Source organism: Mugil cephalus, chromosome 22, assembly GCF_022458985.1.
Source record: "Mugil cephalus isolate CIBA_MC_2020 chromosome 22, CIBA_Mcephalus_1.1, whole genome shotgun sequence".
NCBI classification, from domain to species: Eukaryota; Metazoa; Chordata; class Actinopteri; order Mugiliformes; family Mugilidae; genus Mugil; species Mugil cephalus.
The window spans coordinates 4167549-4189973 of NC_061791.1; the positions used below are offsets into that span (position 1 = coordinate 4167549).

The 22425-nt window shown below is 41.7% G+C and overlaps 1 protein-coding gene across 4 annotated transcripts; it reads right to left on the bottom strand.

The window, feature by feature from the left end:
* Window positions 1-8527: 8527 nt before the first annotated feature.
* syt10 (synaptotagmin X) lies at window positions 8528-21621 on the bottom strand. 4 transcript variants are annotated; one of them, XM_047574884.1, is made up of 8 exons: window positions 21082-21621; window positions 20012-20405; window positions 16858-17419; window positions 14888-15008; window positions 14511-14682; window positions 12565-12694; window positions 11609-11618; window positions 8528-11096 (listed from the first exon to the last, which is right to left on the bottom strand). In XM_047574884.1, the coding sequence occupies exons 1-8, from the start codon at window positions 21281-21283 to the stop codon at window positions 11071-11073; spliced, it is 1617 nt and encodes a 538-aa protein (XP_047430840.1). In that variant the 5' UTR covers window positions 21284-21621; the 3' UTR covers window positions 8528-11070. The 4 variants fall into 4 exon arrangements, with proteins under 4 accessions (XP_047430840.1, XP_047430839.1, XP_047430838.1 ...); XM_047574883.1 differs by lacking the exon at window positions 11609-11618 and having other exon boundaries at window positions 21097-21621; XM_047574882.1 differs by lacking the exon at window positions 11609-11618.
* Window positions 21622-22425: the final 804 nt, after the last annotated feature.

Here is a 22425-nt window from a genome sequence, read left to right on the forward strand (position 1 = left end):
AATTGAGGTGGGAGTTGGTAGCAGCCAGAGGTATAAAGGAGATTTAGCCTATCCGACAGGGCATTAATCTCCGTACCTCCTCAGCATCCAGCAAGTTTATGAACCCCGATCCCTTCGGCCATATAAAGACTCCATGCATTGAGAGTGAGTCCATGAGTACATAGCTTTTGTTTCTGTGCCGGTACATAATGTGTAGAGTATGGGGATAATAACAGCACAACTGTAATTGCTGCTACGCTGAAGCAATCTCTCTTAAGTGGAGGCTTGGCTATTTTTTCCCCCCGTTATATGACATATTCTACAAATATGTGTCTCTGAGGAACAATTCTTTTTTATTTTTTTATTTATTTTTTTATTAAGTTAATGTTTCTAGTATGCACCTGCAATATTTATAAACTGCTACACTTACTGACCTGACGCCTTGCTGCTTCCATCCCTTGAAAATGTAAATGTAAATGTAAATGACAACTGCAGCCTCACCTTCAGTAGTAAAAGTAAAATCCTTTCATTTAGGAGCATGCAGTTTTTTTTGTTATTTTTGCTTTATTTTTGCTCCAACAAAAGTTGTGCCTCAGAAATAGCCATATGTAGGAAATTATGTAATAAATCCGAAGACTCATCTCACTATCGTAGATGAACTACATCAATGCATCTCTTGACCTTTCACCACTGCCAATAAAGCCGATCTGATCCGATAATGCCATAGAGTATCCGTAATCAATGCAAACCCACAGGCGTTATACAAACCAGGTTTGAGCCTCCAAATTATTAAAGATTGTCACTTCATTCTGGCAGCCAGAGCCATTACACCAACACTGTTGACCTATGCAGGGCTGTTTCAGGACGCTCTGGGGGCCCCAGGCAAGAGGCACTTTGGAGCCCACCCCCACCCCGACGGCCAACACCACCACTCGACGCTTAGAAAACGTGAAGCACTTGGGACCAATATATGGCATACATTATTTAAATAACATAACAATAATAAAATACAAAAATAAAACAATACATATAATATCTATTTGATTACAAAACTGTAGTCTGAGCATTTTTCTTTTGAACCTGCTGCTTGTGACTATGTCCTCCATGTCTAAAGACCTTCCAAACGTCACATTCTGAGACTCAGTGACATTAGTCTTATTCTTAGTTATTCTTATTTCTTGTCACTAGCTGGGTTTACATGGAGACTTGTTTTCTCATTCCGATTGAAATCATTACAATTGAAGATTTCAGGTTTACATGTGAGGTGATCTATTCCGATCTGATGTTTACATGTACCACTATTTTTAATCGGAACAACCGTTTTACAGACCTGTGACGTACACAGATCGATGAAAATATCCCATGACTGATCTCTTGTCTAATCAACACAGTAGTTGCTATTGTTCTTACACTTTAATTATTAAATTAACAGCTTGATTCGGAAGTTTGTGGGGTCATATCTACTTTTGCACTGCCTTTTGTGTTAGCCTTATAGTAGTCGGTCTTCAAGGGTTTCCAGCGGTTCTGAAATAGTTTGGTCTATCTCGGCTTCACTTGATTTTTGATTAACCTTTTTAAACAGTGCAATATTTCTATTTTTTTTCTGACATTTGAAGTGTGTGATAATGTCTAGTTCTTTCAAAGTTGTTATTAAAAACAAACTGCAAAGCCGTAGATCAGTTAACGAAACGTCACTCGAACATCACTGCGCTTTTACATCAAGACAGTAACGGAATATTCTACCCCCGTGAAACTGAATGAAATTTCATTTGGTTTGGACCTGTCCATTCCGATTGAGGTGTTTATATGGAGCATTTTCTATCAGTTTGGGCTTCTAAACCGGTTGCAATTGGAAAATATGTAAACCCAGCTACTGTCAACTTAGATTAACTTCATCCGGTAAGGTAGGTTTGCTTAATTTTGGCCCGTGCAGGTGGGACCCCATCAGGGAGACTCCCAACATGTCGTCGTTGCAGTATCCAAGGTGGTTTCATGCTGTGTCGTTGATTACCGGCCGAATGTCAGCAGCCCCCAGGAGGTCTTTACAAGCAGCTGTTAGAAGAGGGCCCCATTAGGGGGTATTCCCAGCGTGTTGTCATTGCAGCATCTGCAGGGGTTCCATCATTTTCATTGATATGGATCAATATCAGCCGTCTTTGGGGGCCCCCTTCCCACTCAGGGCCCTAGGCAATTGCCTAGTTTGCCTGTCTGCTTGCAATGGCCCTTGGCCTATGCGTATGATGGTATGCCCACAATCTACAATCCTTCAGTCTTTCTCAAACATGTAAAAGATTGATCACTTTCTTCTTTAGACTGTAAGCCTTGCTCTGAACGCAAAGTTCCTTTTTTGCCTGGAACAACAGAAAGCTTTCCAAGGTTAGTCCAGGTGATGGGTCATTCATAGAACCCAGGTTACATCAGTAACTCCTGCTTTGTTCCTCGCTTCCTAGTCTTCTCTGTCTCTGTTGCTATGGCTTCTACCTGTGGTTAATGCAAAACTGCCAGTGCACCAACGAAGGAATGTTTCCCCAAAAAACTGCACCGCACTGAGAAACATGAGAGATTTATTTGGCGATTTGCTTCACCAGCATTGCATGAACTCTTGGCAATGGAGATGATCACTTTTCATGTAAAAGTTGCACGTTGGATCTTTAAAGTATAAGATGAGTTTAATTATTTTAAAGGTAAATGGCTGCTGTTTCATTTACACTTTGTCCAGTAAAGAGTGTTGAAGATCCTGCATTCCAGGGAATTACCAAAAAGTTGGTCTTGATACTGTGTCCTTTGTTTTTAAAAATAGCCCTCACACAAACTGCTGGAAATGCAAATGCATTGGATTCCCGGAGAATATGCAGGGCCTGTGAGTGACTCATTTGGTGTGTGTGCTTGCGTCGTTGTAAATCACGGGGAAACACTATAAATATAAAAGCCAGCAGCTTTCTGACGAACGTGCCCACAAACCCATTGTAAGGACGCAGGTCAAATCTGTGACTCATGACTGGAGTGAATGAGCTGACTGTTCATTCATGGGGAAAAAAATGCTCAAATGCAATACACACATCTGTTGGTTTTCATTAGTTTCAAAGCCAAAATATTTTATTGCTTCATGATGTGGAAAAAAAGAGAATTGCTACCTGACTGCCCAATATTGTGTGGGTATAATTTGTGCCCCCAAAACAGTTGTGGCTCATCAGAGTAAGGACATGGGCCTTCTTGTGTCCTGTAGTGGGTGTTTGGGCCTTTGGGTGCTATAGGTTGACGGGAGAGGCCTCTGGGATGGGGGCACCAAGTAACATCCACATGAATCAACACCAGGTCCAAAAGTTTCCCAGCAGAACACTGAATTGTCACCAGATGGTTGACGTTATTTACTCCACCTGTCATAATGCTGTGGCTGATCAGTGTAAATCTTGATTGAGGGGTATCGTGAATTAAGGAATGTGTTGGTTGCATGTCAGCACGTTCATCTCAGCCTTGGCCCACCTGCTCCAGTCGGTCGTTGGAGGTGTCTCCGGTTATGAATCGCCGCGCTGTTGGACGAGCCTTACCTGTGAAGGAACGAGTGGCAAACACATAAACGGCTGCGTTTAGATTCAAGATCACGTCCTCCCTCCGGTGATTCATGCTGACTCTTCCACCTCTGCTCGCCATGTAAATCAGCAGAGCAGCTGGAGGGGCCTGATTGCACAGAACCTTCTCCTCCCAACCTGTTATTACCACATGTTCCCGCCAGTGTGTGACAGCGCTGATGATAGTGCTGCTGCTCACACCTGTTAGACATGCAGCGAAGACGCCTCTCGATTCCCATCTCGTTGGCGTTCACAAGGTCCTCATTAGCGTTCTTAGATCAACTTTGAAACGGAGCTTAATGCAAAGGCACAGATTATCAAAGGCAAACAGAACATGACGGGTCGTGGAGCTAAAGCACTGACTATGATTACTGAGGGGTTTCAGAAACATGGTTCAGAGAGGTTAAACTTTCATGTGCATTATTAAGAAGAATTTATGCAGTTTTGAATTAAATTCTGGACAAATTTGGGGACACCTTGATCGACAAATTGATTGGCTTCCTCTTGACGGTACCAGTGACGTAAAGGTTATACTAAACTGACTCCTCTCATCTCATCTTCTACTACCGCTTATCCTCACTAGGGTTGCGACGGTTGCTGGTCTATCGCATGGCTACCACAGAGACAAACAAGTAGGGTCAATTTAGAGTCACCTCCCCCCGCCGTCCGATGGTCTCTGGAGGAGAGAGTCCCATGTGTGGGAGAGTATGAATGCCCCCATATCCCGATTCATGGTCCGGTCCGCCCACTTCCTGATCGTGATGCGCTCCGTAATCCAGCTCTTGAATTTCTTATTTTCTGATGTATACTTTCTGATCTTCTTAATGACTCTTGCTCCAGTCCAGTCCAAAAATGTGATTATCGTGTTTGCAGTGATGTGATAAATTAAGATTTTGTTCTTCAGCTTTTTGTTTTTGTGTTCTCGTGAGCTGACCTGATGTTTCCTTCTTGCGTGTGTTCTTTTTTTCTTATTTTGAAGGTTCTCCCTGTTTCATCGATGTAGGCTTTATTGCATGATGTGCAGGACATCTCATAAAAGACATTGCATTTTTTTTATCCGTTGGCGGAGTTATTTGAGGGGTTTGGCTGGAGTCAGTCTTATCAAAAGAATCGAACACCAATGCCAATAACTATTTGGTTAAAAAAAGTAAAAAATAGTTACTACATCATACTCTATGTTGAGCATCATTGACAATATTCTGCTCCTACAATTAAAACAATCACATTTTTATGCTCGTAAAAGACAAATCAATTGAAAGGAGGACCAGTCATAATAGAGGAATCCTTTGTTTTTTACTCACGGGGTAAAACAGTCTCTTATATTAATACTTCTGTGTATAATGCTTCATAAAGCAAGCTTCACTTCTCCTTTTTGCTGCTAATGGTTATGGCTGATTCCGACTTCAGCGCCTGGCTTTGGGCGTTCTTGTTCCGTTGATGTCTTAAATGCTCCAACTGAGATTAAACTAGATGCACGTTGTGATTTTTGTACTTGTCAGCAAAGACAAACACTGTTCACAGCCAGAGCAAGAGACAGATCTGATCTTGAATCCTTCAAATACCTACTTCATTAAACCTCAGCCATGTCTAAGCATCCTCAAACCCCTACTAAGATTAAACAGCTGTCCTTAATCATGTCCTTGATCCCTCTATTTTCTCAACACTTGAACAGATCAGTGTCGAAATGTAGACGAGTCTCTGATAGTCTACCAGGTGGAGAAATCATTAAGCAGCGATGAAGCCACGTCAGGCTGGTTCCTCCGTGAAGACGACCTGCCAAGGTGTCACTCGAGGATCCCTCCGAGCCGCACTGATTAGAAAATTAGCTTCACAGTGACGCCTTTCATTTTTCATTTGACCAAATCCAATACCGTAGTTGTAGAGAATTTGCCAGGAATTCTCTCGCGCCATAAATTTGTGTTATGTAACCCAGCTCCCGCCACGTCTGGGAGCCGAGAGGGTTTTTATTTTTTGATTTTTCGCACTCGAGGTCGTAAAAAAGGGCCGTTAGGCTGTAATGGGCGTGTGGCGTTGCATAACTGTCTGTCCACTTACCCCTTTAGCTGTAATTGTTCTTATAATAGAAGCGGCCCCGGCTACCTCGCCATTAATGAGTTGACCTTTGACCCTGTGGATTCAATGCAACGTGGAAAATGGCAGTAGAATGAAAGCAGACCTTTATGTGCAGGGTGATGTCTTCATCTATGAAATGTGGCAGTTGGATTGTATATACAGTAGCAAGACTGGTCTTGATTAAGAACTTTCTACACAATATAGAGGGTAGTGTTTATGTTGCACGTGTTTATTAAAAAATAGCTGAAGGAAGCTCTCAATTTCAAACTGGGAGGGATAATTCCCTGCAAATAACTACTAATCCAGCAGGTGCACCGTTGACACTCGCCACAAGGCCGGCCCAATCTCCTCCAATCTCCTCGTGGAGCAGTGGTGTTAAATAATCACTCAGGAAGTGGCAAAGCTTTAATTACATGCATCACCACATGGAGCTATTAGCCAGCGCTAACTAAAGCTACGACTCCGCTCTAAATACGGGGTTAGCAAACGCAGAGTGGGTTGCTTTCATTGCCAAGGAAACTAATGCAACACCCCTCTTTTGTCTGTTTCTCGATCAAAAGAAAGTTGCGGTGTTATGTCACCCTGCGCGAAAGATCAAAATGATCGCTTCATGTTTCATCATCAAACGAATGCAGGATGAGAAAGACGAGCTCTTCTTCTTTTTGGTCTTGAAGATCTTAAAAGCACAAACGTTTTTTTTTTTTCCATTTTTTCTTCACTCAGCAGAGTGGTTATCCAACATTTATTATAGCAGCACTTTCGAGGAAGCAGCACGATGCAAACCAGTCTCAGACGGAAAACAAAGTGTTTGCCGTTTTGAAGTCATTACAAATAGTGGCGCTCACAGCCAAGACAGCTGTAGCCCTTGTCTTTCTCCAAATGATCTACATTGAGGAAAAGGCTAACAAGAACTATTGTCTTTCTGCTATTTCATTTCATGTCCTCTAAAAGGACCAATTCATTCTGAGTAGCGTCGCCCTTTTAAATGCAGACAATGCATCCCTGCTCAAGTTATTTTTTATTATTGTCTTGACAGCATGTTGAGAAATCACATGTGATAGGCTGCATCAGTCAACAAAAGCAAAGAAAAGAGCAGCACAAGAGAAAAACAAACTAATTATACAGTGTTAGTTGACAGTATATACAGCATATGGGCATTGTACAACATCTATAAGGTGTTAAGCAATGTGACACAGTAGCTACGCCTCATGTAACCAAGGATTTTCCATTTAGACTGAGAGGCCAAATATTATTAGTGCCTAAAAAGACCATATAAATCTTTGATCTGATGTTTTTTTTCTTTCCGGCTGGAATAAACCCATGATTTCTTAGTGTTTTGTTCCAACATAGAGTTAACGTCAGGTGAAAGTTGTTCAAACATGATGTACAAAGCTGAAATCTATGTGGGTAGAAGCATTGAAAGCATGAGTCCTTCAAGGTCGTCTCGTCCTACTGAACAAATTCAGTGTTATTTGTGCAAAAAAAAAAGTCATTTCTGTCAACTCCACACTGGCAGAACCACTATTTACAATGTTATTTAGCGTCTATGTAAACGGATAAATCTCTAATCAGAATAATTTAAATTGGATTGAAGAAATCCTGTGTAAACGTAGCCTTTGAGCGTATAGTCGATATCTATGTTGATTTATTTCCACAGCTCTGGTGCTAGTCTGTCTTCCTTTTTCACTCTGAAACTGTTGATTCAAACTGTTACATTCAACATAGATTTGGGATAATGACTTTGAAAAATCCCAAACTACCCTGACATGTCAATGAACTGGCTTTTTCTGCAGCAGTTGGTCTTTCAAAGGTGTTCGATCCTTTCGGTTTGCTTGCTTTCGCCTGGTGAATAAAGTGAGGCTGATTAATCTGGTCAAGGTTGTCACCAAGATGGTCAGCTGTTGTAAATCCCTTAAGGCTCTTAAACCAACAAAACAGAACTACAGGCAACAAAGGTCGACTGTGACGTCGCCCATGTCTCCTGCATCTGGGAACACTTCAGCTGACTGTACGTTCTGTTCTGTTCTGTTCTGTTCTGTGCCTGCATGAGTAGAAATAACTCCTCATTCCAGCAGGTGGCAGCAGTCTGTATTTATCATTGAAGCTAGGGCTAGCTATGGAGCTAGGTGGATTGAAAGGGAAACATTGATTGAAACATTTAACCCTTTAACATTCTGCTGGGTGGTATATGGGACAGCAGTAGCTTTTTGAACCAATTCATCCATTTCATTGGTAAAAGCCAAATCAATTCAGGCGAACCCAACAACTTGTTATTTTTATTTTGTGTGCCAACTTTGATTACTCAAGAACAGTGCCACTTGTGATTCTGACTTCTGTGGTAGAAGCTTCAGAGTCTTGGCTTTCAAAAGAGACCAAGACCATGCATCATGAGCTCCAAAATGTTCATGAACAGCATTCAGTTTACTTTGAGTATGTCCTAAACAGGATTTTATTTTGCAAAACGGCTGGAATGATAAGACGTTAAATAGTTTAACATGATGAATTATCTGATTTACTTCATTTTGTTGGTGTTTTTAATTGTATTTTGCACTTTGTAATTACCTCATAAATGATTTGAAAGTTGATGACTCACCCTGCACAAGGAGGCGGGTACTAATAGGCATCCCCATGTATGAGTGGAACCCACTTGGGCCATTGGAGCTGACCAATTAGAGCAGCATGTTTTCTTACAGCGAGTCAAAAGAGACCAAGCTCCAAAATGTTCGTGAACATCATTCAATTTACCCTGAGTATGTCATAAATAGCAAAAAGTCTGGAATGAAAAGAGGTTAAATAGTTCAACAACCAACCAAAACAACAGGTACAGACACTGCAAACCCCCCAACCTTAGATTTCTGTAGCTAGTGGAAGACTTTGATGCTCCCCAGACAAATTAAAGCATGACGTGACTCTTATTTTTTTTATTTATGTTGTTAAAATACATATGAAACAGATACAATAAATTATATCCCAAATGTTTACTTTAAATTGTTACAAAAGTTATCACAAACTGTACACATCATGACAGTAGTTGCAGTTGTTCTTGCTTGATATAGATTCAACCAAATAGGCAAACAGATACAGCTCGAAGCTCTAAAGTCCTAAACATGGAATAACTCGATAAGGTAGTTGGCTTTCACTGGGTTTCCAGTCTGACTAATTGTTCACAACTAATACAGAACGTGTATAAATTTCACTCGGGTACAAGTCTGAGCTGTTCAGAGAATCACCAAACAATAGAAATACATTGTCATGTCTCTATGTCCATAAGTTACGACAGATTCTTAAATTTCACTTTTCAATATGTACAAACAGTGCCATTGACAGGTATATATATACAACTGTAAACACAAAGTTCAAAATCTGAAATACTCACATTTCCCCTCAGTAAGTGTTTTTCAAAGTGGACACAGGCATGCTACAAGTAAAAATATTTCTTTTTAATATTAAGGGCAGAGCAAAGGGGAGGGGAACGCATCAATTACTGCATGTGCAAGTAAGATAACAGTACATAGCCTTTTTTCTAATTGCTATGTTGGTTTCTTATTAGTTTCTTATTACTCACATATAAGAGAAGCTGAGTCTATGTTCGGCGTTAGATGCACTGAACTTAATTCCACATGGATTAATATAAAAATAAATATAATATCTGAAAATGATTTATTTCTGACTGCAGGAGAAATAATGATTTATTTTTTTCTCCTCCATGAAATCATTGTTTTTATTTGTCTATATGTCACCTATGCACCAATTTTATGCCAAATATTGTGCAAAAAAAAGTATTTTTGTTGGTGTTTTTAATTGTATTTTACGGTTTGTAATTACCTCGTAAATGGTTTAAAAATGTTGATGACTCATCCTGCACAAGGGGGCGGGTACTAATGGGCATCCCAATGTATGAGTGGAACCCACTTGGGCCATTGGGGCCAGTTAGAGCAGGCTGGCTTTTTGGGTGTTTGTTACAGGAAATATATAAATATGCAAATATGAAATATGCGAGCCAATTTCACTCTGAACTGAGATTACTCTAGACATTTACCCTTTTCAACTTAGTCAAAGGTAACTGATGCAAATATTGTGGCACATTTGTTAAGGCGGCCAGTAAGTGCTTGTAGATTGTAAATGATGCAGCATCGTTCTTTATTCCTGTAAACTTGCATCTGAAAATGTTTAGAAGTTGTTCGATAATTTTAAAAATGACACGTTTTGCTACAGTTGTTCTCTCAGGCCTAGTTATGGGACATTATGGAGTCTCTTGTCTTGTCGTTAGCTTAAACTCTCATATAATAAATCACATTTTGTATGGAATACTGGACAGTGGATGTAGGAAAAATGGGCGACATGTCTCCACTTAACTACCTTATATGACAGAAACCCAAGTCCCACCCGCTTACATAGACGGGGTGGAGCTTATGACCTTTACTGCAGCCAGACACCAGGGGGAGCTCTACTTGCTTTGACATCACTTTTGAGGAGCAGTCATGGCGTCCACTTTTCTTACAGTCTGTGGTCGTAACCTGTATCTCCAAAAGTGCAGCTCATTATGTTACTAGGATGTAGTTAATTTATGCATCAACATATAACCCACACACTTGCTGGACATTCAGAGTCACTGGTTTAATAATGGAGTCACTTTTCATAATTAATTCTACCATTTTGAAATTACAAAATGAAATTGTGTAAAAATAAATATAACTGATTTTGTTTCTCTTTAAGGTTCATCCAGGTTTTTAGAAACACATTAAAGTCTATTTCTCTACGGTTGCTACATGCACCTGCTACGTTTTTCTCAAGTCTGACAGCCTGTTTTACACATCGGTGGCAGCTGTGACTGATGGATGGATTTTCGGAGAGATTTACCCATTGCCCTTGTAGACAAACGCTCAGTTCCTTTCATTCTTCCATCAGAACCTGACTCACTCGGTCTACTGGCTACTTTATTTTTATCAAGTAAATGTTTTCATGGCACTGAGCACCGTAGCCCTTTTAACTTTGTGCCGTATCAAAGTAAACGGAAACGCACTCAAGCGCTCCAGGGTTCAGAAAAAAGGTTGCTCAAAGATATTGAAAATGTTGTAGTTGCAAGGACTTGAGTTGCAGCTAGCGCTACCATTCATGTGGTCTTTGTGAATGTGTGGCAAATAAAAAAACCTTCAGAGAATTTAGAAGCAGACGTATGAAAAGCAAATTCTTCAACTGAACGACCGTGAGTGCTGTGCATAGCCAGCTCTGTAGAGCACTTCAAGAGATTTGCATTCAGATTAATGAATAACAATTGCAATCAAAATATGTAAGAAACACAAATCGGGATGAATTCTTTTTATACAACGCGCTCTCAAGAGACAACTCTTAACAAACGTGTTCTTTCTTACAGAGGTGATGTCGTGACTCTACCTGCGAGCATTACGGCGTTTGTGGAGGTTTGGGCGAAGGACACGAACCTTGACTCTCAAAGCTTGCTGCTCTGCCGGGCCACTGCAAGGTAAGATATCACAAAACACAAAACTTAACGGAGGCACGGCGTCGGCTTCTTGACTACTAAGCAGGCATTTCTCTGTGATCATAGGCAAATTTAGCAGCAGAGCTAGATGAGATCACACGAAACAGTCACAACAATGTCGACGAAGATTGAGATTTAATCCACCTTTTCTCGTGTTTGTGTTTCTGAATACTTACATTTTCACAGAATACATCTCCTCACGCATTATTCTTTTAGGCTCACTAGCAACTGTGTACACTTTATACAAATTCCTTAAAGCATCCATGTCCTGCTCCTTTGTTGATCAGCAGAATGTGTACCTGTTGTGTTGCCACCGCACAAAACATCCCCAAATTTAATAAACCAGGTCCGTTGCAAACTAAAAATGAGCCTCTCAGATTATATACATGTATATATTTACTGTTTTTTTTTTTGGTTATTTTTTGCCCATGATCACAGTTATTTTCTTTAATCAAAAGTAGTTTTACCACTGAAAATGGGTAATCACCTGTATTTTCCTATTCGTCAGGTGGGGAGTGGGTGTGGCAAAAGAGGAAGAAAATTGATAACATGTAAAATATGAAATTACATTAACCGCGGCGAAACAGTTGGCCTCTGTCAAAAGAAGAAAACATAAAAAGCCTTCCAGGTATTCGTCAGCTCTTCAATTAGCTGCCACTGCGTTCAAGAGTCCACTTAAACAAAGTTGGAGGCGCAGGTAACTACCCCCAATGTGCACCCACCTAACTGCTCATTAAAGCCCTATGTGATAAATATATGTGTGTTAAATACACACATGAAGCATGCGAGAGCGACACTAATGAAGGCCGCCTTTGACAAAGCTAGGCCAGCTGTTTCTCCTGCAAAACACATTTGCTAGCTCCGTGCTGACGCACAGAGATTGAATTGATGTTCTCATCTGACCTTTGGCAAGACAGCTAACAAATGTTCCAAAATCTTAAATTTTCTTTGAAAATATGTGCATAAGTTTTCCGTTCTTTCAAGGGAGTAGCGTAGGGACCATCGACAAAGATTGAAGGTTTATGATTGCTGCACTGCAGAAGCAATTTCAGCTTCTGATTAGCTGCCAATGATTGCTGCCTTCAAATGGGGCCTATGAATGTCCTCCACTAACTTATAAATGGAGGTTTTTGATAAGAGTCCGATGTAGTAACCACAAGCGCACAAGTTCCATTTGAAGGCAGCATATGTTGCAGCTGCCACCAGAGTCCCTCAAATGTTGGAAAAGATCTTAAAAAATAAATCATGAACAGAATTTGCTGTTTGCTTCTCATAAAGGAAGATTCATGCATTCAGAAAATGCGACAATCCGATGGGCCCATGCCTTGCAGCGGAGCATGAGCGTATGTTCTGGTCAATGTCACATTCAGGAGCTTTTGGCGAAAGCTCTTTCAATGTGAACAGCAGAGATTCGGGAATAACAGAAGAGAAACGTGTCTATACCTCTCCCAGAGCGTGCCAGTGCGTGATGGGCTTCCGCGGGTACGCCAACATTTCGTTCCAGTGATCTCGTCCAAGGCCGATGGCATCTGGGCCCGTGCGGCAGACGCCAATCACCTCATTGTGTCCAACCCTGCCAGCAATAATAATAACAATAAAAATAGATTAGAGAATAAACATTTATTAGAGAGAGTCTGACCAAGTAGGGAATAGACCATCTGAGCTATCACTCTATGCTGGTCACGTGTTTCATGGGCGCCATGTTAGATACATCTAACCAATATTCACCCATAGAAAAGTGGCAATAACATAGAATAAAACTGCATTAAAAGTTAAAATATGCCAAGGTGCTCAGCCAAACATGGGGGAAACTCCACCGTTTCCCCAGTGAACAAAGATGGAGAAAGTTACGCAAGCAGAAGAGTTAAAGGAAGAACTGGATGTCAACTGATTTCTTCCTATTTTGTGAGGTAAATGTCTCTTTTTGACGTTTGTTAGGTTTTATATAGGAAAAATAAAGTCACACTATCATTAATGTGAACCTTGATCTCAAAAACTCCCAACATTTACAGATGAATGAAGTCTGAAGGTAACCTAGCCTTATGCTAGCTAGTTATCCAGACTAAAGACTTAGAAAAATAGCAGCTACCATCATATATACTATGAAACCCATGTGTGCATGTAATTTATGTCCATGTAGATACACAAATTTAATTTACACGTAGCTTTGCCTCAGTTACTACTAAGTTATTATGGCTAGCGTGCTAATGTTATAATGATAATGCTAAATAACAGAAAAGCCATATTCGCATGGGATTAGTTTTACCTGAGGACGTACTGTGATTCAGATATTACCCCCTACATCTGTGTTTCATGTGGCGCATTCACATGTGATAAACAAACTATGTTTTACTTAAATTCACGTTCCATTGTTATGGCTCTGCTACTTTCCGTCTCACTCTGCTGCAGACAGCTTTAATTACTTTGCAAGTTATAATGGATAATAAATTGCATTTTTGGTACTATTTATCCCAGGGAAGAAATTACCAACGACCTGGCGGAATATAAATCAGCTCCACCTTTGCCAATAAACACGTTAATGATCGATTTAATGATTTCATTTGTCTAAACGGGGGGATAGTTCAATGACACTTTGCACTCCAACATCTGTCCAAATTTTTAATTATAGCACACCCTTTGTGATTCTTAAGTGACAAAAAGCAGAAAAAAAGCCACAAATCAAACAAAAAGTCGCAAAAAAGTATAAAATCAGAGAGATGTCGATTTGCACTGGATTAGTTTTACCAGAGGACCTCTGTGTTACGAGAATTTGAATAGGTAATTTGTGGTGTAATTTTTACTTTACAAATCACAGACACGGACAATTCGCATGGAATTAAGGTCACAGACAACCTCCATGATTATTGGAAATTACCAGATGTCCCCAGGTAAAACTAATCCTGTGCGAATAGGGCTCAAGACTAGTTTAATTTTCACATCTTTCTGAGTAATTTCAAACTATTAACGGTGAAGGATGAACACGGAGACTGAGGAGGAGGTAAACACAGCTCCATGACTGATGATGTGATTGGGCTAGGAAGCATTTTACAGGCTCATTTAAGATATTTAAACTAAGTAGACGCTGGGATATTTAAGTGAGGGCCTTTTACATATTGACAGATAACATTTATAGGTCCGTTAATGGTGAAAATAAAACATATATTTCAACATATCCACCCCATAGGGTTACACTGTAGAATCTTCCCTCTGATGTAGCAAACATGGCGCCCATGATTTGAGTTGGCCAGACTCTCTCTAAAATGCAGCTCTGGTGTTAACACCTGCAGAAATTCTTCTAGGTGACAATATCTGCAATGGACTGAAAAATCAATACATGTCTTACCAGTTTCAACATGTATCATATGGTTTATAGAAAGGATTTAACTAACCGATCATAATCCATCACCATGATGGATAGGCTGACTTGTTCCACATTCTCCGGGGGGATGTCGAAGATGATTGCCTCGTTGTAGACTGGATTAAGTGTGCTTTTCTTGGTTGTTGTTTTCCTCTTCTTTAACCTCCGTCCATCACATATCAGGTAAACCTTAACATATGGATCTGGAAGACGCAACTTCGCTGTTATTTATTTCTTCATTTGAAAAAATGTTGAAAAGCAATTCAAGCTATTTTCACAGTCTAAAGATCAACAGTGGTGTACCCTCATCTCTTTCCAGTTTCCCGTTTTACGTGGCCACCTGCCGCCTCGTTTCAACTAAGTGTAATTTATGGCTTTTGATGTGAGCCTTATTTACTGTCGGGTTACCTGAAGAGCCTGTGATGTCCATAGCTTTGAGGTTTCTGCATTTGATGACCGTCAGGGTCATTCTCCCCGCTGTGGGGAGGTAGCACAACGAGTACATGATCTCACCCAGGTCAATACTCTCCTGGAGCACATGAATAGAAAGACAACAGAATGCATTTAGACAATCTGTGGCTATAGCGTGGGAATCAAAAGTGCCAATGTTGAGCTCAGTTTGTTTAAGGTTGAGCCTTTAATTAGCCTTTAATTAACTGCACCAAAACAGTCAATATTATTTGCCACTGCAAACTGATTTTATCAATTATTTGACTTTAGCTATACTAGGGCCAAAGCTCTACCCCAAACAGAAATATCTCAATAAGTATTATTAGTAGTATTATTTTTTATTATTTGTACTGACAGAGACTGAATCTCCATCTTTCCTCCAACCATTTTAAGTTTTTCTAAAATGCCACCATAATGCAATACATGGACAAACATTGACATTTCATTTAACACCATCACCAGATCAACATTTTGTCAGAACGTTTCATTTATGACTAAATTGCCACCAGCTGTACTTATATTTAGTCATGTTTGGCAAATGTCAGCATGGCAAAATGCTACCTCAACATGTTGAACAATCACTGGCGGCGTGGCTTATCACTTCAGTTCTGGGACTATTCGGTGTGGATGCACCTGAGGGCAGCTTTCAGTTACTTTGTGGATTGATATTGAGATTAAGGTGCTGGCTGCATCACTGTGAAGTATGTGCGTGACAGAGAGCTTTTTATGGCACATGTAGCATCAGACGTTTGTAGTGGTACCACTGCAGATTAGAGTGGGAAATAAGAAGCAGTTCTATTATAATTATATGGTCTAGAGTAAAATTATATCAAAACAGAGAATCAGTTTGCAGAATTAGCAAATTACTGAAACACCAATTCACACCAAAAAGAAAGGATATAAAGAACTACGAATCAGTTTAGCTCTGTTGGACCTGCTATTGGATGAGAAGCCCCCAATACTATCGTCCTATCTAATGGTGTATGAGAGACGCATGAAGAACAGCATTTTGTTTTGCTTTTTTCGACATGTTGTTTCATGTCATGTAGTCTGGATGTAGGACGGCCTATCTTGACACAACCTCTTACCCCCTAACCATCTTCATTTCCGTCTCTCATGAGTTGCAACAGCTGAATTTGTTCGTCATGTATTGACACTGAATTCATTTGGGTTGGACATTAGTCTGAAAACATTGTCTCCTTGGTGAGTAATATTGGTACACCATAGTGGCCTTGTCCCTAAAGGTAGTCTCAAGGTCTCAAAGTTGGCATAGATGCCTGATTCAACCAATTTTGATATCCCCTAATATCTGTGCTTTTAAGAAATAGCAACGTAAAATGTACCCATCCTAAACAAAGGGATGTAAAGTCAGCCCGTATGCAAAACTGCATTCATTGCTCTTCTGCTGCTGCTAATTTAATCTACAGAGGATAAAGAGAACCTGGAAAAACAATGGCTCAGTGTTTATCGCAATGAGAACGTTCATTAATAAAGCTCTTGAGCAAACTGAATGTGTTAATGTGGGAGTAAACTGGGGCTAAATTACCCTGTCTCAAACGAGGACATCTGCAGCACATTTGTTCACCTACATTAGAGTTTTACTTGCTTATCTTATATATCTGACGGTGGATATTGTTGATCTCCGTTGCTATATTTATGTCTGCAGAATACCCAGCAGTTTCTGGAAAATGCGTGTGGGCGTTTGGCTGGTGTAATGCGTTTCCCAAAGCATTTGAATTATGCAGTTTGTTCCACCTGCCACTTTTGTGAAACAGTGCATTCAGGCTCTTAGAAGAGAATCAGAACAATATTTCTTGATCAGACGTTTCTGTAAACATTATAAATTCCCGTCACTGCCTCACAGAACGTCCACGTATGTGAGGATTTGGTTGTGTATTAGGGTTAGGGTTGGGGTTAGGCCAACTCACCGTAGTTGCAGCGTGAATGTCCTTCCACACTACTGCTTCCCTGGAAAGATCAGAGAGTTCAAAGAGGTTGTCGACCACCACCTCACCAATCATATCATGGCTGGTGAATCGGTCGAAGTCGTACACGCTGAAGTGCAGCTTGCGGTTGCAAAGCTCATCGTACGCCACGGGAAAACAGAAGGTCTCATCAAACATGGGGTTCAGATTCTTGCGGTGGACTCGCGTCTGGTACTTCTTCTTCCTCTCGGGCAGCAGGTAGATCTTCACGTACGGGTCGGATGTGCCCGTGAAGTCCTTGGCGGGCAGGTCCAAGGCTTTGAGGATCCTCACCACCAAGGCCTGCTCCTCGTAGTCGTAGCGAAGCGAGAAGCTGAGCTTCCCGCACGTCTCCACGGGCTCTTTGGACTCGTCCTCCGAGTCCACAGACTTCTGCTTGTAGAGTTCGGGCTTTATTCTTCCGATGCTTACTGTAGAAGACTGGCGGAGAGGCACTGTGTCCATGCTGAAGTCAAAACTGGTGACGTTCATCTGACGAGGCAGGTGGCGCCGGAATGAATTGTGTCTGTTGAAAGAGGTAGAGGGCATCGGGTAAATGTCTCAGTTCTTAAATGGCTTTGCTGTGAATGTTTTGTACTAGGATATGTATCTATAGTCTTCAGACGAATAAAAAAAAACTAATGTCATCTATATATATATGAATATTCAGTTAAAAAGCAATCGATACTCACACTTACGCCAAATTAACTGAAGCCTAAAATGGCTATAGTTCCCTATATGGACCAAACTACTAACCAATGGCATAAAATAAAGACCTATCCAAGCCTTAAAAGAGTCATTATTTAAAATTAAGGCATAATAACATTGGTTATATCTTTAGAAACTGCTGGTTTAGCTTAGTTCTACTTAGTTTTCAAAGTATTTGTATTCAAGAAGAAGACAAACATCCTATCAAAAAGCTACCTTTCCTCATGTGACCGCTGTGAATATTTGTGCATGTGCCCGGATTGAATGATGTTCAGGAGTCAGAGTGAAAAGTCTTGAAAAGTCGCAAAAAATGACTGAATCATTATTTTTGTCAAATAGATTTTTTTTTAAGTGGGTTGCAGAGGCAGCAAATAACTTTTGAGAAGCAGAGTTTGACCAGGAGATTATTCAGCTGCGTTACATTAGTACTGAGACGTCATTCAGGTTCTCTCATGTTAGCATTCGTCTTAGTTAGCATTCGTTAGCTCAGTAATCCAAACTATTGTCTATTGGTATAGCACTTTTCTACCCATTGGTACTCAAAGCACTTTATGGTAACAGAGATTGAGCGTCTTGCCCAAGGACACTTCAGCATGTGGTAAATTCCAGGGATCAAACCAACAACCTCTCTACCAACTGAGCCACTAGTGTCTCCCACAATCACCAAATCATCATCACAGTCATGTTCTGTCTCTTCAAATCAGTCTAAATCATCTCTATTAGCTGCATTTAATGCAAAACACCAGCCAATATTGCATATACATCCATAATTATTAAAATGACTAATTAAAGAATACTTATTTCAACACTAACTACAAAATAAATGGAATTTTATACCGATTTTGAATTTCATTCGAATGCAAATACTTTTCCCCCTCAACAAATACCGGGCTGCTTTGCTTTGCACACCCCTAGTGGATTGATTTGATAAAACTGACTTTTTGCCACCACAGTCTTGACGTTTGGGAAATGAAAAAAAAAAAAAAAAAAACAGCTTCATCACCTGAATGCTGCAAATTTGAATGGAGTTGACATCTTTCGACAAAAAGCCACGGCCGCGTTTGACTCGCCAATCTTGTCACCTAGCAACTGGCCCTCCTCCTTTCTGACAGTAAGACAATCACGGCGATCTGACAGCCGTGGCACAGGAAGCACAGCGGAAGATTAAATAGTACGCTCAAGCGCCGCAAACAACATAGAAGGCAGCGTGTTGTCTAAGAGACGGCACTAATCTGAAGAGAGAGAGAGAGAAAAAAAAAAAAAAAAAGCCAACACAGTGACTGATTTAACGTAGATTAGCACCAACAATCTGCTCCGCTCCTCATTGTTTGCGGTTATGTTGACAACCTTTAATCCTGTTTCAACCCACATGGAGCCAATCATCTCTACTAAGGCTCATGCAAGACACAAACATACGCCAAGTCATGTACACGTGTCACTGATTATGAACATGGAAAAGAAATCGTGTTTTGGACTTAATCTTGTCCCCAAATTCTTTCTGAGAATAATGTTCAGACATCCCATTCACAATAATGAAACCATCATTATCTCCAACCAGTCATTAGCTGCTAATAAAAAGAAACTGCCTTCTTCTCTTTGCTGTCATACATCTTAATCTAAGATTGGCCCCTGAACAAAATTCGGCAACTATTTCATACTGCAGGCATCATCACGGCCACTTTGTCACGATCATCACTTTCAAAGGAGAAGGACGTGGAGAGTAGGCGTTGTGACCTTTGACCTCGCCTCTCTGCGCCACCTGTGGGCGTACAGTTCATGGCGTACATTTCACGATACCGTAATTAATAAGCCCAAGGACAAACCAAAGCAAGTGTCAATAACTGCTCCCTCTCAGAAACCGAGACACAGCTGCCTAATGCGCCTCGCAAGAAACCAGCCCTCCACTATGACAGCTCCCACCCCACGGCAATGCTAATTGTGGACGCACTACTCTGAACACGGTACCCGAAAAAACAAAGAGAGGCAAGAGCTGGACGGCGGTTTAATTATTGGGGATGCTTCCCGCCGTTGCCATAGCAGCTCGGCTCACGTGATTATAGGGTTCAAACTGCGGCGACGAGATGAGCTACTGATACGTTTCGTGCGCGGCAGCGTTTCAAGGTCACCAGCCAGACGCTGATGATCTTCATGACATGTGCCAAACCACCTCGAGGACAGTGTCACACACTGTCAGGACGCTCTCTGCTCCCAGTTTTGCTGTGTTTGTTACTGCAGCGGTGGCGAGGGGGAAAACGAAAAACCAAAAGTGCGCTTGAAAACGCCACCATTGTGCTGTAATTGTTAGCGCCAGATACACGCCGTGTATAAATAGCTCGCCATCATTATCGTGTCCTCGGTGCAGAGGCGGATTGGGAGGGGTCGCGGCTGCAGCTGGTTCATGCGAGGGTACCTGGAGGAGGACGTCGGCTCGGTGGTCTGCCTCTGGATTTTAGCCTGCTGGCTGAGCTTCTCCCTCAGGGCCGTTTGCACCTCGGCGGGGATGTCCGGAGACGTCTGGCTGATCTTCATGGCCGCCTCCAGGAGCTTCACTGAGCTCCGTCCGTTCACCTTCACTTCCGGCGGGTGCTTCTTCTCCACCTCGGCCACTTTGCACTCGGTGGCCGGCGGGGAGCTGGGCGGGGGCGCCTCGGGGAAGCCCACGTGGAGGCCATTTTCAGCGTGCGCTGACAGAGCCTTGCTCCTCCAAATGGGCCAACACAGCTTCCAAAAAACAAAGAGAGAGACTACCAACAGGGCGAGGCCACAGAAACCCACGACCACAGCAAGGAGACTAATAGAGATGTCTACATGTAACCCATAGAGGAAGGCAAAGGTGACACACACAGAGAGGATAGGGGGAAGCAGGCGGAGGACAAAAATGTGACACACAAACATGCAAGGGAGAAGGAGAAAAAGGGAGAGAAAGCAAGCTGTAAGAAAGAGGGGGCAGCATATGCACCTGTTTGATACAGCAGGGTTAATATAGAGAAGTCATTCAAAAGGAGCAACAAGAAAATCACATTAAGAGGAAGAATATTATTATAAACTCTCATCTGCTGCTGGCATCACCGGATCTGGCTCATATTTAAAAGTTTGCACTGTGTCATATTCAAGGAAGCTTAATTCCCTTTACAGACAGGTAGATAAAAGTGATAGTAAATATTATAAAGTGGGGGAAAAAAGAACGAAAACACCAGAGAATGAGAGGATGATCCTTTCCAGAAGCTGCGCTCCGTCTGTTTTCCACCTGTTGCCATTTGATCGGCGGAGACTGAGGAGCGGCGAGATGCGTAACAAGTAGATAATAAACACTTTCAGAACAGTCCCACATGTTAAAACGAATCAAACTCGGCGTCTTTAACGCGTTTCAACCGGAGAAAGCTGTCGATTTATTACCAGGTGTCATTATTTCAGAGGAGAACAAAGGGAAGTGATTAACTGAGAATATTAGGAGAAGAATGGACTAAATGTTCCATTTACCTGCGTGTCCTTTACCTGGTATGCTGCTCTCCAGCGGGAATATATCCGAACATTTCTCCCGGTCTACGTGTCCCGTGAGACAAAGTTCCGTAACGATTTGGAGAGCCCTTTGGCACAAGGTGATGCTGTCCTCCGTCCGGACACTCATGTCTCTCCTGTTAAGCCATTGCACGCCGGAGGAGCCGGGAGGGCGGCGGTTCATTTGGGCACCTTTTTTCTTCTTGTTGTTATTATTAGTATTATTATTATTATTATTTACGCGCCGCGGAGTGCAGCCACTCGGAGACGGCGGGGAGGCGCGCTGCGTCCTGATCCATATCCAGTGCGCAACGAGGAGCGACTGGCCACACGGCTGAGCAGCAGCGAGCGGGGTGCGAAGAGTCCAACGCTCCAGTGCGTCCAATAGCGGCGGGGCTGGCGTTTAACGGCGAGTCCCGTTGGCTGGTGTCAGTAACGGGATTACTTTCTCTAGTAATGAGTGGAGTGTTCCCCCACGAGGCACCGGCGACCTGACTGCGTCCCCGCCTTTGGTTCAGCACATGCCGCTTTATAGTCCTCCCCACCACCCCCCCAACAGGTCTTCGTCCCTTGTGACCCAGAGACATAAGATGATGAGTATGGAGCCACAAAATAAGTCATTAAAATAAGTCATTATCCTCACATGTCTTAGTCATCAGTCACTCCAGCTCCCACTGATTTAACGTGAAAACGTATTCAAACTAATGGGAAATAGGATGCTGCACGTCTTTCCCCAGATTTCCATTTATTATAAACACACACTGATCGGCCACAACATTAAGACCAATAACAATGGAAGTAAATAAGATTTAAACCATCCTGTGAGAATTCATTGTTCTGCTGGGAAACTTTTCGACCTGGCCTCCAAATTCACTACTTCATTCACCCACTAACACCACCACAGGACGCCCTCAGAGACACTATTTAAGATTTCTAATAGGCGTTTATGAGCTGTCATTTATTTTTCCTTGAGGAATCATTTATACCAGATCTAAATGACTAATCATTGCACCGTTTTATTGCTGTTCTACAAGCTACAAGTTTTGCTTTGGCCACACTGGAGACTTGCGCTGTGCGGTTGTTCACTGCGTGCTGTCATCCACTTGTTTATGCTGAGCCAATTGGTGTCAACCACACGCTGATAATTGTTGACTGATTGATTCAGCGATTCCAGTTAATTACCGTCTACCTTGTGACAATAGCGTCTGCTGTGACTTCATCTACACAAATAATTCTTGTCCTTGCGTGCGTTTATTTCAAACGGAGAAGTGACTAATTGGCTTTGTAAAGGAAATTTGTAATCGAGACAGAAGCAGAGAAGCTGTG

Bases quoted from the DNA above. Each gene is read 5' to 3' on its own strand.
- syt10 (XM_047574882.1), bottom strand. From the start codon at position 21,283: ATGAACCGCCGCCCTCCCGGCTCCTCCGGCGTGCAATGGCTTAACAGG. The intron at 17,420-20,011 runs GTACCCTCGCAT...CTCTTTCAACAG, and splicing joins GAGCCGACGTCCTCCTCCAG to ACACAATTCATTCCGGCGCC. The intron at 11,097-12,564 runs GTATAGACACGT...CTTACCTTGCAG, and splicing joins ACTGGCACGCTCTGGGAGAG to TGGCCCGGCAGAGCAGCAAG.